The sequence below is a fragment of the Anomaloglossus baeobatrachus genome, chromosome 12 (genome assembly GCF_048569485.1).
Source record: "Anomaloglossus baeobatrachus isolate aAnoBae1 chromosome 12, aAnoBae1.hap1, whole genome shotgun sequence".
NCBI lineage: Eukaryota > Metazoa > Chordata > Amphibia > Anura > Aromobatidae > Anomaloglossus > Anomaloglossus baeobatrachus.
The window spans coordinates 35,106,452-35,123,587 of NC_134364.1; the positions used below are offsets into that span (position 1 = coordinate 35,106,452).

The window sequence follows — 17,136 nt, forward strand, 5'->3', positions numbered from 1 at the left end:
GGTTACTGTAGTTTCAACAAATGTTGCATAAATTGTTAGGGTGAAGTCTTAACCAGAGATCACTTGTTGCCAACTGTCTGGCCTAATTGGTGTGGACCAAGTGCATGCGTTAAGAATTCACGCCAGACAGTCGGATGTGAAATCTCTTCTTGATCACAGTAAAAATGGCAGCCAAGAGAGCAATACAGTGCATGCATCCTCTGATATAGACTAGGGGTGTACACAAGTTCAGATATGCCCATTTAGTGGGACAGTTCATGGGCCAGCCAATGGGGAGATCCGTGTTGCTGTTGATGGGCGGGTCTGAAATCAGTGGAGGAATCCATGGTGTCTTCTGATCTGTGGCGTGGTCCTCTAGCTTGGCTAGTGGGTCTTTCCTTATATGGTATCTTCTTACATCTGGACATTCCTTGTATTCCAGGCAAGGTGTGGAGAACAGGAAATGGCAGCCATCTTTATATCTGTGTCATGTGCATGATCTGAAACCTGAATTATGTAATAGTCAAGAGGTTAATTAAGTATTTAATGGAAAGGCTCTCCTCAACAAAATCAATAGTACAGATAAGAAACTTTGTGATATATCAGAGACTTCTGCCTCTTTCTCCACTTATGAGACACTTCTCCTAAACTCTCAATCCAGTCTTAAAAATTAAAACAACTCAAATCTAGCTAAACCAAAGAAAAATGGACTGCCAATAGGACATAAAGGGATTGTAGGGGGAAGAGAAACAGAGAGACACCGGCAGGGAAGCACAGAGAACCAGCAACAGCTTTGTAGATATGATTTAGCTTCTCCCAGAACTGGACGGGCAGGTACCCTGCTAAATCCTGCTGTATTGTGTTTCCCATCCTCCTCCTATGTCTGTCCTTGTGCTACATAGGGGAATAACATCAGGAGGTCCTCATCTCTCTGTGTGTACTGTGTATGTGTCAAAGGTAAAACAATCACTGATCTCGGGGAGATCAGCCAGAGAAAACACTATCGACCGCCAACGAGGGCGCTCAACACAGTGAAATCCTACGTGCATTGATCCCTGGGAAATATGCAAATATGCAAATCAAGTGTATGTGTCAAAGGTGACAGACAGTCATGTTGTTTCTGGCCATAGAAGGTCACAGCGTTTGGCTGCACAGAATGCGCCCTGACTTTCCATTGTTCCTGCTGTCAGTAATAATATAGGTAGCATTCCTGCTGGATTTTGATCTCTCCCCCTTTTGGACCCAGCAGGTGCTCGCTTTCCACCCAGCTGCTGATCATCAGTATTCTCTTGGTGCTTAAATACTCCCTTCTGCCCTGGACTGGTGCTGGTGATATTTTTCAGTTCATTCAAGCCTTGATTGCAAGCAGGTGGCTTGTACTCCTCTGTTGTATCATTGCTGAAAACGTAGCGGAACCTGATGACCTGTGTCATCTGTAGATAAGGAGTTCATGCATTTTCCCCGTGTGTGTCCTCCTTGTATCTTCTATCATGTTTAGTAGGGTGGATGAAGAGATCATCCCATCTGTTCCCTATTTAGGGTCCAGCTCTAGGGATATCTAGGGTCAGATATCCGGGTCGGCGCATAGGTGCGGAACCTATCTAGGGTGGTGAGGGACTCCAGGGACCAGCAGTAGGTTTGGTCAGGGGTGACAAGCTACCCAATCCCTAGACACAAGGTTTCCTTCCTTTCCTTTTTGCCATTCGCTTGGTACTTCCCCGTACCTAGCGTGGCAGTATGGGAGACTTCATAGGAGCTAGATTCCTTCTACTAGTTCAAAGAGAATTGAGAATTATAGATTTGCAAAGGTGGAAACTGGATACATACGCAGGTTACAAGCCATATAATGGCCATAAATAGTAGTATTCTTCATATACACACACAACAACCTATTCTGAAAAGGCAAAGACAAAGCCGCAGGTCAAAATAAGAATTGGTGACTTAAAAGACCCTTAAATTAAAAATCAACAGTGTTCATTATCAAACAATGAAGAGTCTTATTCACTTCAGAGGCCATGGTGTTCAGGCCAATTTATTCATATTGTCTCTTCAGGGAGGAAGGGGACAAACTCTAGCGCCACCTATAGGAAGTAGCAATCCTAAAAGTCAAAAGTGGCCCTTTAACCAGCCTTTTCATATGACCTAGGATTTATTTCCCAGAGGAGCATTGCAGCTGTAAGACTCCTCACCACTGACAGCCGGATTAGTTTGTCAGTCTCCGCAAGGAGAAAAGTTTTCCCCTGAGACTCAAGGCCAATTTATGACACTTTCGTAAAGGTTTAGACCAAGAACTTGACATTTGTTGTATATGACTTCATATTGAAAAGGATGTAAATATTGTAGTGGCCAATATAGATTGGAATAACAAATCTGCCCTGTTGTGCACAATTCACCCCACTAAGGATGCCCCTCCAGGCTTTTACCCTCTACTTGCCATTGGATCCATCCTGCTGTAATTCCAGTGTTCCTGGTTGTTCATGCCTGCTCCATGGACATATAGTATATTCTGCATTTAGAATACCCACTTTTGCTGTATGGTCTTGATTTTCTCTTCTGGCATCTATAGAAACATAGCTGCATGTGTTTTTACATCATTGGCCTTTGTTTCTAGCAGACATGAACAGTCCTGCCTTCTACTCTGCCTAAACAACAGAGATTGTAATAACTTGTCACCACAAAGATTACACCAGAGGGCTGAGCTGCATTTGATGTACTGTATGTCAGGATGTCCTATTTTCAATTATGTGTTTTTTATATGGATTAAATAAAGTATCACCATTTTTAACTACATTTTTTGGGGGGTGAGTGCAGGACTATCCATAAACTGGTGAGAGAGGTTACTGCAGCACTAAAGAGAAGCAGGGTGCTGTTGAATGATGCAATCGAAAGAATACCCATTCAGCTATGTGAATGCTGGATGCACAGAGAGGCAGATGGAGATGGAAAAAATGATTAAAAAATGACACTAAGGATACAATAAAGAATCTTTGCTACGTGAAAAATCTTTTACTTAGCAGGCATTGCTGGCAATTTATGTAAAGACTTTGGACAGCCTCATCCCTTATTGAAGGACAATATACATGTAAAACATTTATCGCTGTTCCTTAGCATCAGTTTACATGTTGTAATATTTTTTTTAAGGTTTTATGCCAATGAGCATTCATGTGATGATGATATATTGCTCTCAGCAGCACGTCTGTCTACATGTGTGGACCTAATGCTAACCAACAATGGTTTCAAGATTCATGGGAGATGTAATGGGGAATAATCAAGTGGATCAATGTTCTGTTGCTTCTTGACAGTGTTTACATGGGGCAATGATCAGAAATGATCGTTAATGCTTTGGGCTTATACAGATATGCGTATAAATCGGACATGTGCTATGCGATCTTTTGTAAGCTAGCGCACTGACCCATGTTATCCAATGGGGCAGTGCAGATAATAATGAACAAAAATTCAGACTGGATCTGCCTGTGAAATGATTAATTACTGCTACTGTAAAATAACAAATTGCATATACTGTAGATGGCAAATTAAAAAAAAAAAAATTCCACATTTCTGGATGAAAATGGGACCATTTTTTTTTCTTTTTACACGCTCATTTGCACCTAGTTATTACGTCACCACCGGAGTCCGCTCCTTCGACTTCTACTCCGATCGCCAGGCGACACCGTCTTCCTGCCGTGGATGGTGCTGGTGATGGGAGAGGAGTCGATGCCAGCGGCGCTGGTGGGCGCAGGCTACGCTCATCCACTGGTCTGGGTTTCCTGGGGATCTGCAGTGCCACTAGCTGACTGTAGGTGGAGGGTGTCTCCCAGCTGAAGTACCATCATTCAGCTACAGCCTATGGGAAGATACCACACCCTTTTTAATGCCCCTCCTGTCTGCTGATCTCTGCCAGAGATAGTTCTGAAAATTCTGGCTCCTGTTGTGTCCTGTTCTGTGCTTTCGGGTGCTGATTACCGCTTGTTTCCTGACTACCCTCCTGCCTGCTGTTTGTGTACCTCGCTGCCCGATCCGGATTTGACCTCTGCTTGTTTTCTGATTACGTCTTTGCCTGCTGATTCTGTCCCTGTTCTGCTATTCCTGGTTTGACCCCGCCTGACTACTACTCTCTCGGACTGCAACCTGCCACAGGTAGTGATCACCCTGGGCCCTGTGTAATTCCAAATCCCTGTAAAGGGGTTAAAGGGTTTCAGGGTTGTAGGGGTCCTCCTTGGTGAGTGGCTTCCCTCGCCTGTCCATTACAGTCGTCTGAGTCTGTGGATCCAGGTAGGCGTTACACTAGTTTAACATTTAGAAAACAGCTAATGATGTAATTTCAATCATTACAGACACTTACTGGACTAATCCTCAGTATCGTCTAAAGCTGCTTGAAGAAGATGATGACCCCGATGACAATGAGGTCGTTTGTAGTTTCCTTGTCGCTTTAATGCAGAAGAATCGGCGGAAAGATCGGAAAGCGGGAGCCAATCTTTTCACCATTGGATTTGCCATTTACGAGGTGGGAGAATTAAAATATATATATACATAAAATATAGTATCATAAATGTTGGTGTGAATTTGAGAATATTAATAAAGGTATTTTGTCACGGAGGCAGTCTGGGAGATCATACAGATATCCCACCGCTGCCACCAAAATGTCACTAACAGCACTCTGCTGCTTCCAATCATCAGGACAATACGCAATTAACTGATGATTGATGGACAAGGAGACAGCTGCTTTCGTTTCTAGGACGCCACTAGTTGGGTGTTTTCATAGTGAAAGTATAGTACATACCCTATTCCAACATCTGGATTACAGTATATCACAATATATATAAAAATTAGTACACCCCTCACATATTGGTAAATATTTTATTATATTTTTTCATGGGACAACACTGAGGATATGACACTTTGATACAATGTACAATGTCAATGTGCGTCATGGTGGCTCAGTGGTTAGCACTTCAGTCTTGCAGCGCTGGGGTTCTGGGTTCAAATCCTACCAAGGACACCATCTGCAAGGAGTTTGTATGTTCTCCCCGTGTTTGCGTGGGTTTCCTCTCCTAAAGAAGATTAGAAGATGAGCGGTTGCATTTGTATTCACTCCTGTCACGTCGTGTTGACTATGTGGCATATATTTTTTGTTTTGTCTAGTTTTGTGAAGTATTCGCATGTTAGTAGAATTTGATGTAAACTTGCATGACGGCTTTTATGATTGTTGAGGGCTGACGTTCATGAAATTTTTGAAGATTAACATATTGATGATCTATCAATATTTCATCAATAAGATAGGTAAAAAAATATAAGAGCTCTGTTGTTCAGGCGCTCTATACAGTCTACATCCGGCAGAAGGAAATAACAGCTAGCTGATTGGTCGGAGTGTCTAGTAATGGATCAGATATTAACGAACTATCCTATGGCTGGGTCTTCAATATATTAGGTCTGGGCAACCCCTTTAAGTTAAATGCTAAACAATTAATTAATTAATTAACAATTAATTAATTCTACAAGTTAATGGCTATAGTAGTTCAGCTTAGGCTAGGTTCATAGTTCCGTTGTTTTGCACCAGTTACATGCGTTGCTTGATGCTTGTGACTGATGCGTTGGGACAAAGGATGACAATAATAGAATTCATTGTCGATTACGTTGTAAAACGTGAGCGAGAGAGCGATCAGCTGATCGTTCACAATAGCCGGCCGCCGGCTTTTGAGAGCGAACAGATGATCTCCTGGTGGCCGGCTAATGAGAGCGATCAGCTGATCGCTCTCATTAGCCGGCCGCCGGGTGATCAGCTGATCGCTCACAGAAGGCGGCCGCCGGGTGATCAGCTGATCGCTCTCATTAGCCGGCCACCGGGTGATCAGCTGATCGCTCACAGAAGGCGGCCGCCGGGTGATCAGCTGATCGCTCACAGAAGGCGGCCACCGGGTGATCAGCTGATCGCTCACAGAAGGCGGCCGCTGGGCGATCAGCTGATCGTTCGGCCGCCGAGAGAGTGCATGTGCAGCAGAATCAAAAGGATTCCTCTGCTCAAAAAACGCTACATGCTGCATTCCTGCCGCCCGACGGTCAGTCGTTCCACGACTGATAAGTTGAGCGCAGGATGCAACTTAGCGTCATCAGTCACAATCCGCCGCTCATACAAGTATATGGGAACAACGGAATCCGCCAAACAGATTCCGCTGTTTACCAGAGCCGCGGATTGTGACTGATACAAATTGACGGAAATGTGAACCTAGCCTTAGCATTCAATACTCCAGTTTTGTTTATGTTTTTTTCCGTTGAGCGCTCATAGATCAGATTCTATAATTTCTTCATAACCTTATAATAGCAAATTAATATTTAACATTCTCCTTTTCTCTTTTTTACCTTCAAGGTTCCGAAAGAGGTATGATATACATGGAAGAAGTAATGAAGACGTGCTTGAGTTTACCACTTTCATGGCATTTTACAAAGTCCAGTTGGGTCTAGTAATAAATAATCATGATCAACTCAACAAGAAACCTAAGTTAATCTCATCTGAGCCAAATTATTACTATAAGGATGGTTTCACACTTTTGTGTTTTAGATTTATTTTTTGCTGATTATTTTCTTGGGGTGTTTATTTCACACTTTTGGTGGATTTTTGGGACTTGATTTTTTGTTTTGTTAAATACACCAAGCTCTAGGTTTGGACCTTTTACAGGCATAAGCGTCTCTATAGGATCAAAAAATTCATAAAACAAGCATTTGTTACCCAAGAAATGTTTCTAAAAAGACGCATAATCAGCAAAAACAAAAACCTTGAAATAAAAAGTATATGTGCACACAATCTTTTTCACGTGGATTCCTCCCGGTATTTTCCTGAAAAGGCCCCACCAAAGCGCCCCATGAAATCAATATAGTGCACAACAATGTCAAAATGACACAGTCCAGATGTTCCGTCTTGCGCCACTCACTTCTTTTAACTAATTCAAGGCTTGAAGAACTGACGTGTTCCTTCTTCGGGCGGCCTCCATTGGGTAGCCACCAGCACTCTATCATGACGGTAAAGAATGAAAGACTAGGACAGCGGCACGTTGTAATAATGACGGCAAAGCCACTTCAGGAAGATGACCACCGGTATTTTCTTGAAGCCGCTTTACCTAGGAAAGCTCAACGGCGGTGCCAGTGTCTGACAACACAGTGTGCCTAAGAGGCCCAGACTGTTTTCATTGTGGGCCACCATTAAATAAAATATAGAAACAATATAGGGAAATGCATTTTCCCTTTGTTTTATGTGAAACCTCTGAGACAGGAGTATGTTAAACAAGTGTAAAGCCTGCTTTACACGGTACGACCGATTGTGCGATTTCACAATCGATCGTACCCGCCCCCGTCCTTTTTGCGTCACGGGCAAATCGCTGCCCGTGTCGCACAAAGTCAGTAACTCCCGTCACACATACTTACCTCTCGTGCGACCACGCTGTGGGCGGCAAACGTCCACTTCCTGGAGTGGGAGGGACGTTCGGCGTCACAGCGACGTCACACGGCCGCCGGCCAATGGAAGCGGAGGGGCGGAGATGAGCGGGACGTAAACATCCCGCCCACATCCTTCCTTCACATAGCCGGCGGCGGCCGCGTGACGCAGGTGAGCTGCTGTTCATCGTTCCCGGGGTGTCACACGGAGCGACGTGTGCTACCCCGGAAACGATGAACAACTAAATTAAACGATATTATGGAACCTAACGAGCAGTACACGACTCACGATTTGTGAGCGATACTGCGTCGTTAGGAGGTGTCACACAGGCCGGCATCGCCAGCGATGCCGGATGTGCGTCACAAAAACCGTGACCCCGACGATCTATCGCACGATAGATTGTCTGGTGTAAAGCAGCCTTAAGTGTTGGCAAATTACCCAGCGGATACACTACACCTCTTATATTGTTGACCTCTTTGAGGATCCTCTCCACTGATATCTTGGTGTCCATACTTCTAACATAAGTGGGCATACCTCTTATTCATTACTTCTATAAAATGTGACTCAGAAGAGATGTTTCAACAGTTACATCACAGAGAGGAAGAACCCAGCATTTTTAAGAACATTTGTAAAGGGAATCTGTCAGCAGATTTTTGCTATGTAATCTGTTTCAATATTATTTTTACTGAATTTTTCCAAAAATGTTATAGGGTACAGAAAAAAAGGGGGTCATTGTCCCTTTGCTATGTAATCTGAAGACAGCATGGTGCAAGGGTTAAAACATAGAATTCAGAGATGCCTGTCTTGTCAAGATCCAATCTGTAGTTTATTTACTGTTTGTTAAAGCAGCAGGACATCTCATTGTTCGGACTACAATGTCACACACATCAGTCCAGCATGCCCCTCCACTGATTGACATCTCATTGTCAATGCTCAATCTCTATAGAGAGCCTGGTGTGGGCGGGGTCAGCTCTCTCAGCTCTGCTACATGGCTAAATCTAAAAATTCTGATTGTGTCAGAACAGCTGCAGCCTGTAATGTAAGTGATTCATTGTTGGATTCAGTATCTCTTAAGGCTGCTTTACACGCAGCGACATCGCTATCGATGTCGCTGGTGAAAGCACCCGCCCCCGTCGTTTGTGCGTCACGGGCAAATCGCTGCCCATGGCGCACAATATCGTTAGTACCCGTCACACGGACTAACCTACCTAGCGACATCGCTGTGGCCGGCGAACCGCCTCCTTTCTAAGTTAGTTAAACTAAGTTAAGCTAAGGCGGTTGGTGCGGTGTCACAGCAACGTCACACGACAGCCGTCCAATTGAAGCAGAGGGGCGGAGAGCAGTAGAAAGAAAGTGACGCCCACCTCGTTGCCGAAGGACGCAGGTACGGTGTTGTTCCTCGTTCCTGGGGTGTCACACATAGCGATGTGTGTTGCCTCTGGAACGACGAACAACCTGCATCCAGCACCATCAACGATATTTGGGATTAGAACGACGTATCAACGATCAACGATGAGGTGAGTATTTTTGATCGTTAGCGGTCGTTCGTACGTTTCACACGCAACGACGTCGCTAACGAGGCCGGATGTGAGTCACGAATTCCGTGACCCCAACAACATCTCGTTAGTGATGTCGTTGCGTGTAAAGCCCCCTTTACCTGCTGACAGATTCCCGTTAACATGCAATTATGTTTCAATGGATTACAATTTCTTGTATATCAATCTATCCATAGCTATATAATTTCTATTAATCTACAAGCCTCACCCTATACTAATGTCCCATGTGTTACTTATTCAGTTTGGGCACAGAAATGATATATTATAACAAAAGACTCATATAAAATTTAGCTTTTTTTTATGCATTATTGTCAATCTAATTTTTGAGCATTTACTGTGTAACGCTTAAAATGAATAAAAAAAAGTTAGAAGAAATTATCACCGGACTTCATGTAAAAATGTCTGCTTTCCCTCTAGATGCACGGCAATAAGCAGCATTTACAAAAAGACTTCTTTCTATACAACGCGTCCAAGGATAGGTGCAAGTCATATATCAACATGAGAGAAGTGTCCCAACGCTTCAGACTACCTCCCAGTGAATACGTCATCATCCCCTCCACTTATGAACCTCACCAGGAAGGAGAATTCATCTTAAGAGTCTTCTCTGAAAAAAGAAACATCTCTGAGTAAGTTCATATAAATGTCTAATTTCTTTTGTTATGTAGAATCCTATATAGCAGCGGTGCATGACGCTTGTTGTCGCATTCTGTGTACAGTGCAGCACACATTTTCTGTGGGGCCAATGACTATCTAGGCACCAGCATGTGTCCTATGGCTGCTCATATATATGTTACATGTCAGTAAAAACTAATGTGCTCTATGAGGCCATCTCCAGGACCCCCATGTATTAGGAATATGGGATAGACCCAAGTCCGTAAGTAGTACGGTCGACGGCCATGCTGAACTCAGAAAGTAGTATGGTCGACGGCCATGCTGAACTCAGAAAGTAGTATGGTCGACGGCCATGCTGAACTCATTGGACCTGCCCTCATTGTATCGCAGCCGTTACACAGTTTGAGGCCTGGTAAGTACCAGTGTGGGAGACTGCCTGGCAATCCCCAGTTCCGTAGATGTCGATAGCCATGCTGAACTCAAAAAGTAGTATGGTTGACGGCCATGCTGAACTGATTGGGTGTGCCCTCGTCAGATCACAGCCGTTACAGTTTGAGGCCTGGCAAGTATCTGCGTGGGAGGCTGGCTGGGAATCCCCAGTTCCATAGATGTCAACAGCCATGCTGAACTCTGAAAGTAGTATGGTTGACGACCATGCTGAACTGATTGGGCCTGCCCTCGTCGGATCACAGCCGTTACACAGTTTGATGCTTGGCAAATACCAGCATCTGAGGCTAGCTGGGAATCCCCAGTTCTGTAAACGTCGACAGCCATGCTGAACTCAAAAACTAGTATTGTGGATGGCCATCCTGAACTCATTGGGCCTGCCCTCATTGGAAGGCAGCCGTTATGCGGTGTGAGGCCTGGGAAGTACCAGCGTGAGAGACTGGCTGGGAATCCCTCATTCAGTTGATGTCGACAGCCATGCTGAACTCAAACTAGTACGGTTGATAGCCATGCTGAATTCATTGGGCCTGCCCTCGTTGGATCGCAGCCGTTATGCAGTTTGAGGCCTGGTAAGTACCAGCGTGGGAGGCTGGCTGGGAATCCCCGGTTCGACAGCCATGCTCAACTGAGAAAGTAGTAGACAGGTGTTCATGTGTCTCTTTATTGGAAATGACAGAAATAACAGGACCTTTGAAATCTTATTCTATTTCCGTAACTCCAATACAGATGTAAGGTAGTTCCAAAAGCAGGAGAAGGAGATCTCAACTCCCCCAATAGGCAAGAGCCCCGGTTAAGTCACTTCTGACATTTGGAATCAGATATTCCCCCCTGCTGTCTAGTCAATGTGAAATATGTATGTGCACTTTTTGCTGATCGAAGAGTATATCACATTTACAGAAGGCACAGCATACTGTCATCTATAGATAAATCTGGAGTGACACCATGTGGAATCTGAATTTCTGTTCAGGTAAATTGCTATTGCCCTAGACAAGAGACGGGGTCATATTTGTAATACAGACGCCAGTAAAAAAAAAAATTAAGTTCCACCATATATTCACTTCCCTAAATGGGGGTCTCTCTGCTGTAGGGACTAATTAAAAATTTACTGTAGCTTAAAAATAATTATAAGATACATGTTGATCACCTTTTCTCCAGAACTTTAGGTCACAAATGGGTGCATTGTCTTGTTACAAAGATCTAATCCTCCCAACTGTGCTAATATTTCTAGACATTTGGCCCCCTGAGAAAAAAATAATTCTGTACATTGTGACCCTAAAATAATTGATGCACCGATCAATATTATACATAGTACCCCCTGAAATAATAACTAGTGGTGGGCGAATAGTAACTATTAGTGTTTGGATTATTCGTAATGATCCTAATGTACTATTCCGTTGTAGACACAGAACAGTTGAACCGCTCACCACAGTGGAAGTCAGCCTTAGTTCTTCCAGATAAGTATCCTCGGTCCCAGCAAGGTTCACGGCAGCCAGCCGTATATAGACCAGAAGCAAGCAGGGGAAAGATCCAGCTCAGACTCCAAGGATTTGAATAAAAGGCATTTCTTTATTTCAACTTTGTTAAAAAGAATATAGCCAAAAAAGTATAATGACACTGGCTGATAACACTGACAGTTGGTAGATGATGAAAAAAACTATGCGTTTCGGCGGTACGCCTTCATCAGGCCTGGACCTGATGAAGGCGTACCGCCGAAACGCGTAGTTTTTTTTTCATCACCTACCATCTGTCAGTGTTATCAGCCGCTGTCATTATACTTTTTTGGCTATATTCTTTTTAACAAAATTGAAATAAAGAAATGCCTTTTATTCAAATCCTTGGAGTCTGAGCTGAGTCCTTCCCCTGCTTGCTTAAAGTACTATTCCGGTATTCGTCACGAATAATGAACCTAATTCAAGTCATTGGGGAAACGGAGCAATACTGGAATAATATTCTGTATTCGGTAACCATTATCTGAACACGAATAGATACCATTCACCCATCACTAATAATAATGCAATAAATAAATTAATATTTGCTACATAGAGCCTCCTGAAATACTAGATACTGTGCCTCCTCAGATAAATATTTATTTTAAGGAGCACAGTATATGGAATTATTGATTTCAGGGACCACTTTTTATCAATTTTGTTTCGGAGATCAAATACTGTATTTTTATTACGAGCAACGAAAAAAAAGGGGATTTTCTGCTCACTCAAGAAATGTTGGCTCCAAGGTCAGAATGGTTCACGGAAAGAAATCCTTGTCCAAGGGTGCAGCACAGTAAGATCCAGGGGAAAAAAGTGATCCAGCAACTCATCCAAAATATATAAAACAAGTCTTTATTCCATACTATTAAAAAAGCATTGGTTGGTCAGATGTGCTAATACATACAGTGCGGCTCATACGTTTGAAGCCCAACAGGGATCTTAATCTGATGGGCATGAAACATGTACAACGCACTGTATTACATCTGACCAATCAATGGCTTTTTAATAATATGGATTAAAGACTTGTTTTACATATTTTGGATGAGTTGCTGGAACATTTCCAACCCCTCCCCAATGTATTGTTACTACAGTGAGAACTGTACCGCCCCAGCGTCATTAGCCAAGACTGCTCAGATCCAGATCCGCGGTGGCTCAAGAAGTCTCCGGACCCGGGAGGGGTCGCGCGGTCACCCGAAATAAGAGGGGGGTATTTACAGGGGGTTTTGTGTTTAGAGTTCGTGACACCACCCACGGTGTGTGGTAAGGTGGAATACCACCGCTGCTATTGGGAGCGCCCGGTGGTGATGGGATGGCAGCTAGATGTTTAGCCCCTCCGTGGGTAGGGGAATGCCCCGGGGCTTGGTGATGGCGGAGTGGGGATACCGTCGAGGAGGTCACTGCGCACTCACTCAGTCCAATAACGCTGACACCGACAACTTGTAAACCAAAATTCTGAGCACCACTGCAGCAGGGAGGGAGCACGTCTGGATCCCGTGCCCGATGGTGTTTCTTGTTAGCCTGTGACCCTTTCTTTGGCACCTTCTTTGCTATTTGGTCCCTATAGTACAGAACTAGTTGGGTCCTGCTCTCCCGTATGGCTAACGGAGTGAGCTCGCTCTCAGGGTTCACGCTTGGGATTTGCTGGACTATATATTGGGAAAGTCCTATCCTCCTCGTTGCGCTAGTACCCCGATTTTCGAGCGGGTGGAGGACGAATCTTGAAGTCATCGCCCTCGTTGGGTAAATTACCAGGACACGTAAAGTTACTTCCCGGCCTAGGGTCCACGCACCCCGTCGTGCTCTGCCCCCTGCCCGGAGATGGCTCAAGGCCGCCGGCTGCTCTCCTCGGCAGTTCCATGCCCCTTGACACGATTCCCTGCGACCGGGGTTCCAGCTCCTACCAGGCTCAGACCAACGTCTGCCACCAAGTAACAACAAGGAGCCCAGCTCCTGACCTCCTCCAACTGACTTGCGACCTCTCCTCACGAGAGTCACCACTTAACTAACTGCTCCAGACACTCCTGACAATCCGCAACCAACCCCCAAATGGGCGGCCCTATTCCCTTCAGGCTACCCATTGGTGTGTCTGGTGGGTGTGGTGCAGAGTGTTTCTAGGGTTTTAATTAGCTCGTTCTTAGCAACACCAAAGGCCAGGGACCCGTAACCAAGGAGGATGTGGATACTGTGCAGAAGAGCAGATTGCACAATATCTTGTGACGACCCGATAGGCCAGGGAGCCACAGAACATGGCATTCTCTCTTGATCACTCCCCCTTTATGACGCTTGAGGCGAGACGCGTAGGGGCACACGCTGTGTGATCTCACTGGCATAGTCTGACATATGGGTAAGCAGCAATTGGCTGAATATGTATTAGCTCTGAAATGCTCCGGATAAATTTCTCTGTTGGCATGCACTGATATAGCATCTTATATATGATATGATATAAGGAGATCTCTGCTATTTAGATTTGGAGAGAGTTTGTTTTTCACTTCTGAACCTCCATCTGTCCAGCCAAACTGGCTTACCCTGCTATCCCCATGGCATGTCACTTTGATATATGATTTACCTTAGTTCCATGGGTTACTTCATCTTCAGCATGTCATACTTTACATGTTTGGGTGAATGTGCTACATCTTTCTGTCCTCATTTTCCCTGTGCTCTTTAAAACACTGTATACTTTAATATAATTAAACATTGTGGAAATCCAACCTGTTTTTATATATCTTACAATAAAAATGTCTTTTATATGCATCAATTAAGGTTGTGATTTGGATTTATTATGACTTTTCTATGCACGCTTAGTCCTTTTGCTCTTTGGTTTTCAGTATTCTGATAAACAGTGGCTCCTATGCTGTCCCTCACTCTAGGGGGCCCTAGTGTTACTTTTCATGGTGGAGATGCCAGAGTCCTGTTCTGGCTATGCTCCTGACCAGTACTACTCTGATACCCCCCCCCCCCCCCTCGAGGGAAAGGCTGGGCAGGAGTATGATGGAAAGCAAATAAAGACAGACAAGGGAAAACCAAAACTCTGACACACTGTGCACACACGAGAATAGACAATGAGAGACTCGGGAGTAAAGCAAGAGCAGGAAGGTAATGACAAAAAGGCAACAAGGGTTAACTCCACAACTGCACTCAACAACCAGTATTACATCCACAAGATAGTCTGGATCACAACACGTCCCCAGACCAGCTAAGATAAACTATAGGTTGAATGATCTAGCCAGCTTATATAGGAGGGGAGCAGATGTAATTGGCTCCCCTCACAAAATGTGATCAAAGGAGACTAACAAGCAGACTAGAAGAAATAAACTCTTGGTAGCCTACCTATGAATTACCTCTCTGCAGGTCAACACCCGAGTCTGCCGGCATTGATCACAGACGCTAAAGAAGTTATCTGGCGGAGTGTCAGATCCGTAGTAGTCTGTAGTTTTAACAGAACCAGACGCCAAAGTTGTCAAAGTTTATAAAAATTCTCTGTTGTGCCAAAAAACAAAAATTTTCATCACTCTGCTGCCATGATGAGCGGTGATGTCCTCAGTCTCCTTCCTTCACAGGGCTGTGGAGTCTGAGTTGGTCGGACCTTTTGTGACAGCCGTAATTCCTTGTAGTCACTTTTTGTTTTCTATTAGAAAATCATGTTTTGTTTTTTTGCTTTTTTTTTTTTTAGAGAAGTTGAAAACAAAATTGAAGCTGATCGACCCAGTGTAAGTATTAAGTCTTCCACCTCCTATAATACAGTATTTGATATACTAACACATGCAATGATAAACTGTGATTAACGCTTCTTTTTTAAGAATCCCTCACATTTCCACATTGCTTGATCCAGGAAGCTGAGGTATGATGGTTGATGGGATCCTAATACTGTAAAGCTCATATATATATATATATATATATATATACATATATATATATATATATATATATATATATATATATACTTTGAACATGAAAAAAACCTCCTTCCCTAGTAATGACTCTTGAGTAATAATGAAAAAATATTTTTATGTCCTGGAAGAGAATCTGCCATCAGGTTTTTGCTATGTACTCTGAGAGCAAGTATGTTATAGGGGCTGAGACCCTGATTCGAGAACTGTCACTTGCTGGTCTGCTTGCTGTCCTTTTGATGCAATCCCTGTTTTCTTTCCATTTGTTCTTGCAGAGCTCAAAATGCTAAGCTCTGTATAACCCCAGCCACCACTGATTAGCATCTGAACACACTAAATAATGTCAGAAATCTGCTAATCAGTGGTGAGGTGAGGTTATACAGAGCAGTTGATTAGGAAGCACAAGACACGTAGTCCTGTAATGATAATCTACAGCTGTTAAAACACAGATTTTATTGAACCAGGAACATACACAGTACAGTAAGTGACACTTCACTGGAATCGGGGTCTCAGGCTCTAACGCCATGCTGCTCTCAGAATACACAGCAAAATTTGTGACCGATTTCCTTTTAAATCAATGAGAAGACTATACCCAATATGTTCCCCATGTTGCAGGATGGTGAATGCCGCTTTAACTTAGAAAGTTATTTCACTTAAGTGAAATAATATGTTAACATTGCAAAATGCATTGAATGATCTCAAGTTATTTGTCCGATTACACTTATCTGCACTGTGATATCCAGTGCTGTATTATCAACAGTCTTTTGACGGTGGCTGTGTGTATACAGCAGTCTGTGTATCCTATGTGATGTATATAGTACAGCAGTCTGTGTATCCTATGTGATGTATATAGTGAAATCTGTGTGTCAGTAAAGAAGCACACAAACGTAAAACAAAAAATAATGGCTACACCCTACAAGTGTTAGAAATGAGGGGTACACTCAAATAGGACCCTCAAGCAGTCAAATATAATTCTGCGTGGACGATACTTAGCTGATAAGGTGGATGTCTCAGTTTATCCTATTTTATGTATAAACAGCAGCCTCAATGTATCCTATGTGATGTGTACATATAGCAGTCTCTGTGTATCTTATTTGATGTATACTTCAGTCTGTGTAGTCTGTGATGTATACAGACGTTTTACATTATTCCCTGTAATTTATAGACCGCACTCTGTGTATCCTATTTGATGTATATACAGCAGTCTCCGTATAGCCTATGTGATGTATACTGCAGTCTTAGGGGTACTTTGCACACTACGACATCGCAGCTGTGATGTCGGTGGGGTCAAATCGAAAGTGACGCACATCTGGAGTCACTGTCGATATCGGAGTGTGTAAATCGTTTTTGATACAATTAACGAGCGCAAAAGCATCAAAATTGTATCATCGGTGTAGCGTCGGTCATTTCCATAATTATGGAAGGACCGATGTTACGATGTTGTTTCTCGTTCCTGCGGCAGCACACATCGCTGTGTGGGAAGCCGCAGGAGCGAGGAACATCTCCTACCTGCGTCCTGCGGCTCACGCCGGCTATGCGGAAGGAAGGAGGTGGGCGGGATGTTACGTCCCGCTCATCTCCACCCCTCCGCTTCTATTGGCCGCCTGCTGTGTGACGTCGCTATGACGCCGCACGACCCACCCCCTTAATAAGGAGGTGGTTCGCCGGCCAGAGCGATGTCGCAGGGCAGGTAAGTGCATGTGCAGCTGCCATAGCGATAATGTTCGCTACGGCAGCTATCA

The 17,136-nt window shown here is 43.9% G+C and overlaps 1 protein-coding gene across 4 annotated transcripts in view; it reads left to right on the forward strand.

Annotated features, from left to right (window-relative positions):
• The window catches only part of CAPN3 (calpain 3), a 149,596-nt gene that overhangs the window by 88,126 nt on the left and 44,334 nt on the right, over nt 1–17,136 (forward strand). For all 4 annotated transcript variants that reach the window (XM_075330284.1, XM_075330285.1, XM_075330287.1 and 1 more), the window contains 4 exons: nt 4,314–4,483; nt 6,344–6,355; nt 9,379–9,587; nt 15,178–15,214. In XM_075330284.1, the coding sequence (XP_075186399.1) occupies nt 4,314–4,483; nt 6,344–6,355; nt 9,379–9,587; nt 15,178–15,214 (428 nt within the window). The remainder of the gene's footprint in view (nt 1–4,313; nt 4,484–6,343; nt 6,356–9,378; nt 9,588–15,177; nt 15,215–17,136) is intronic.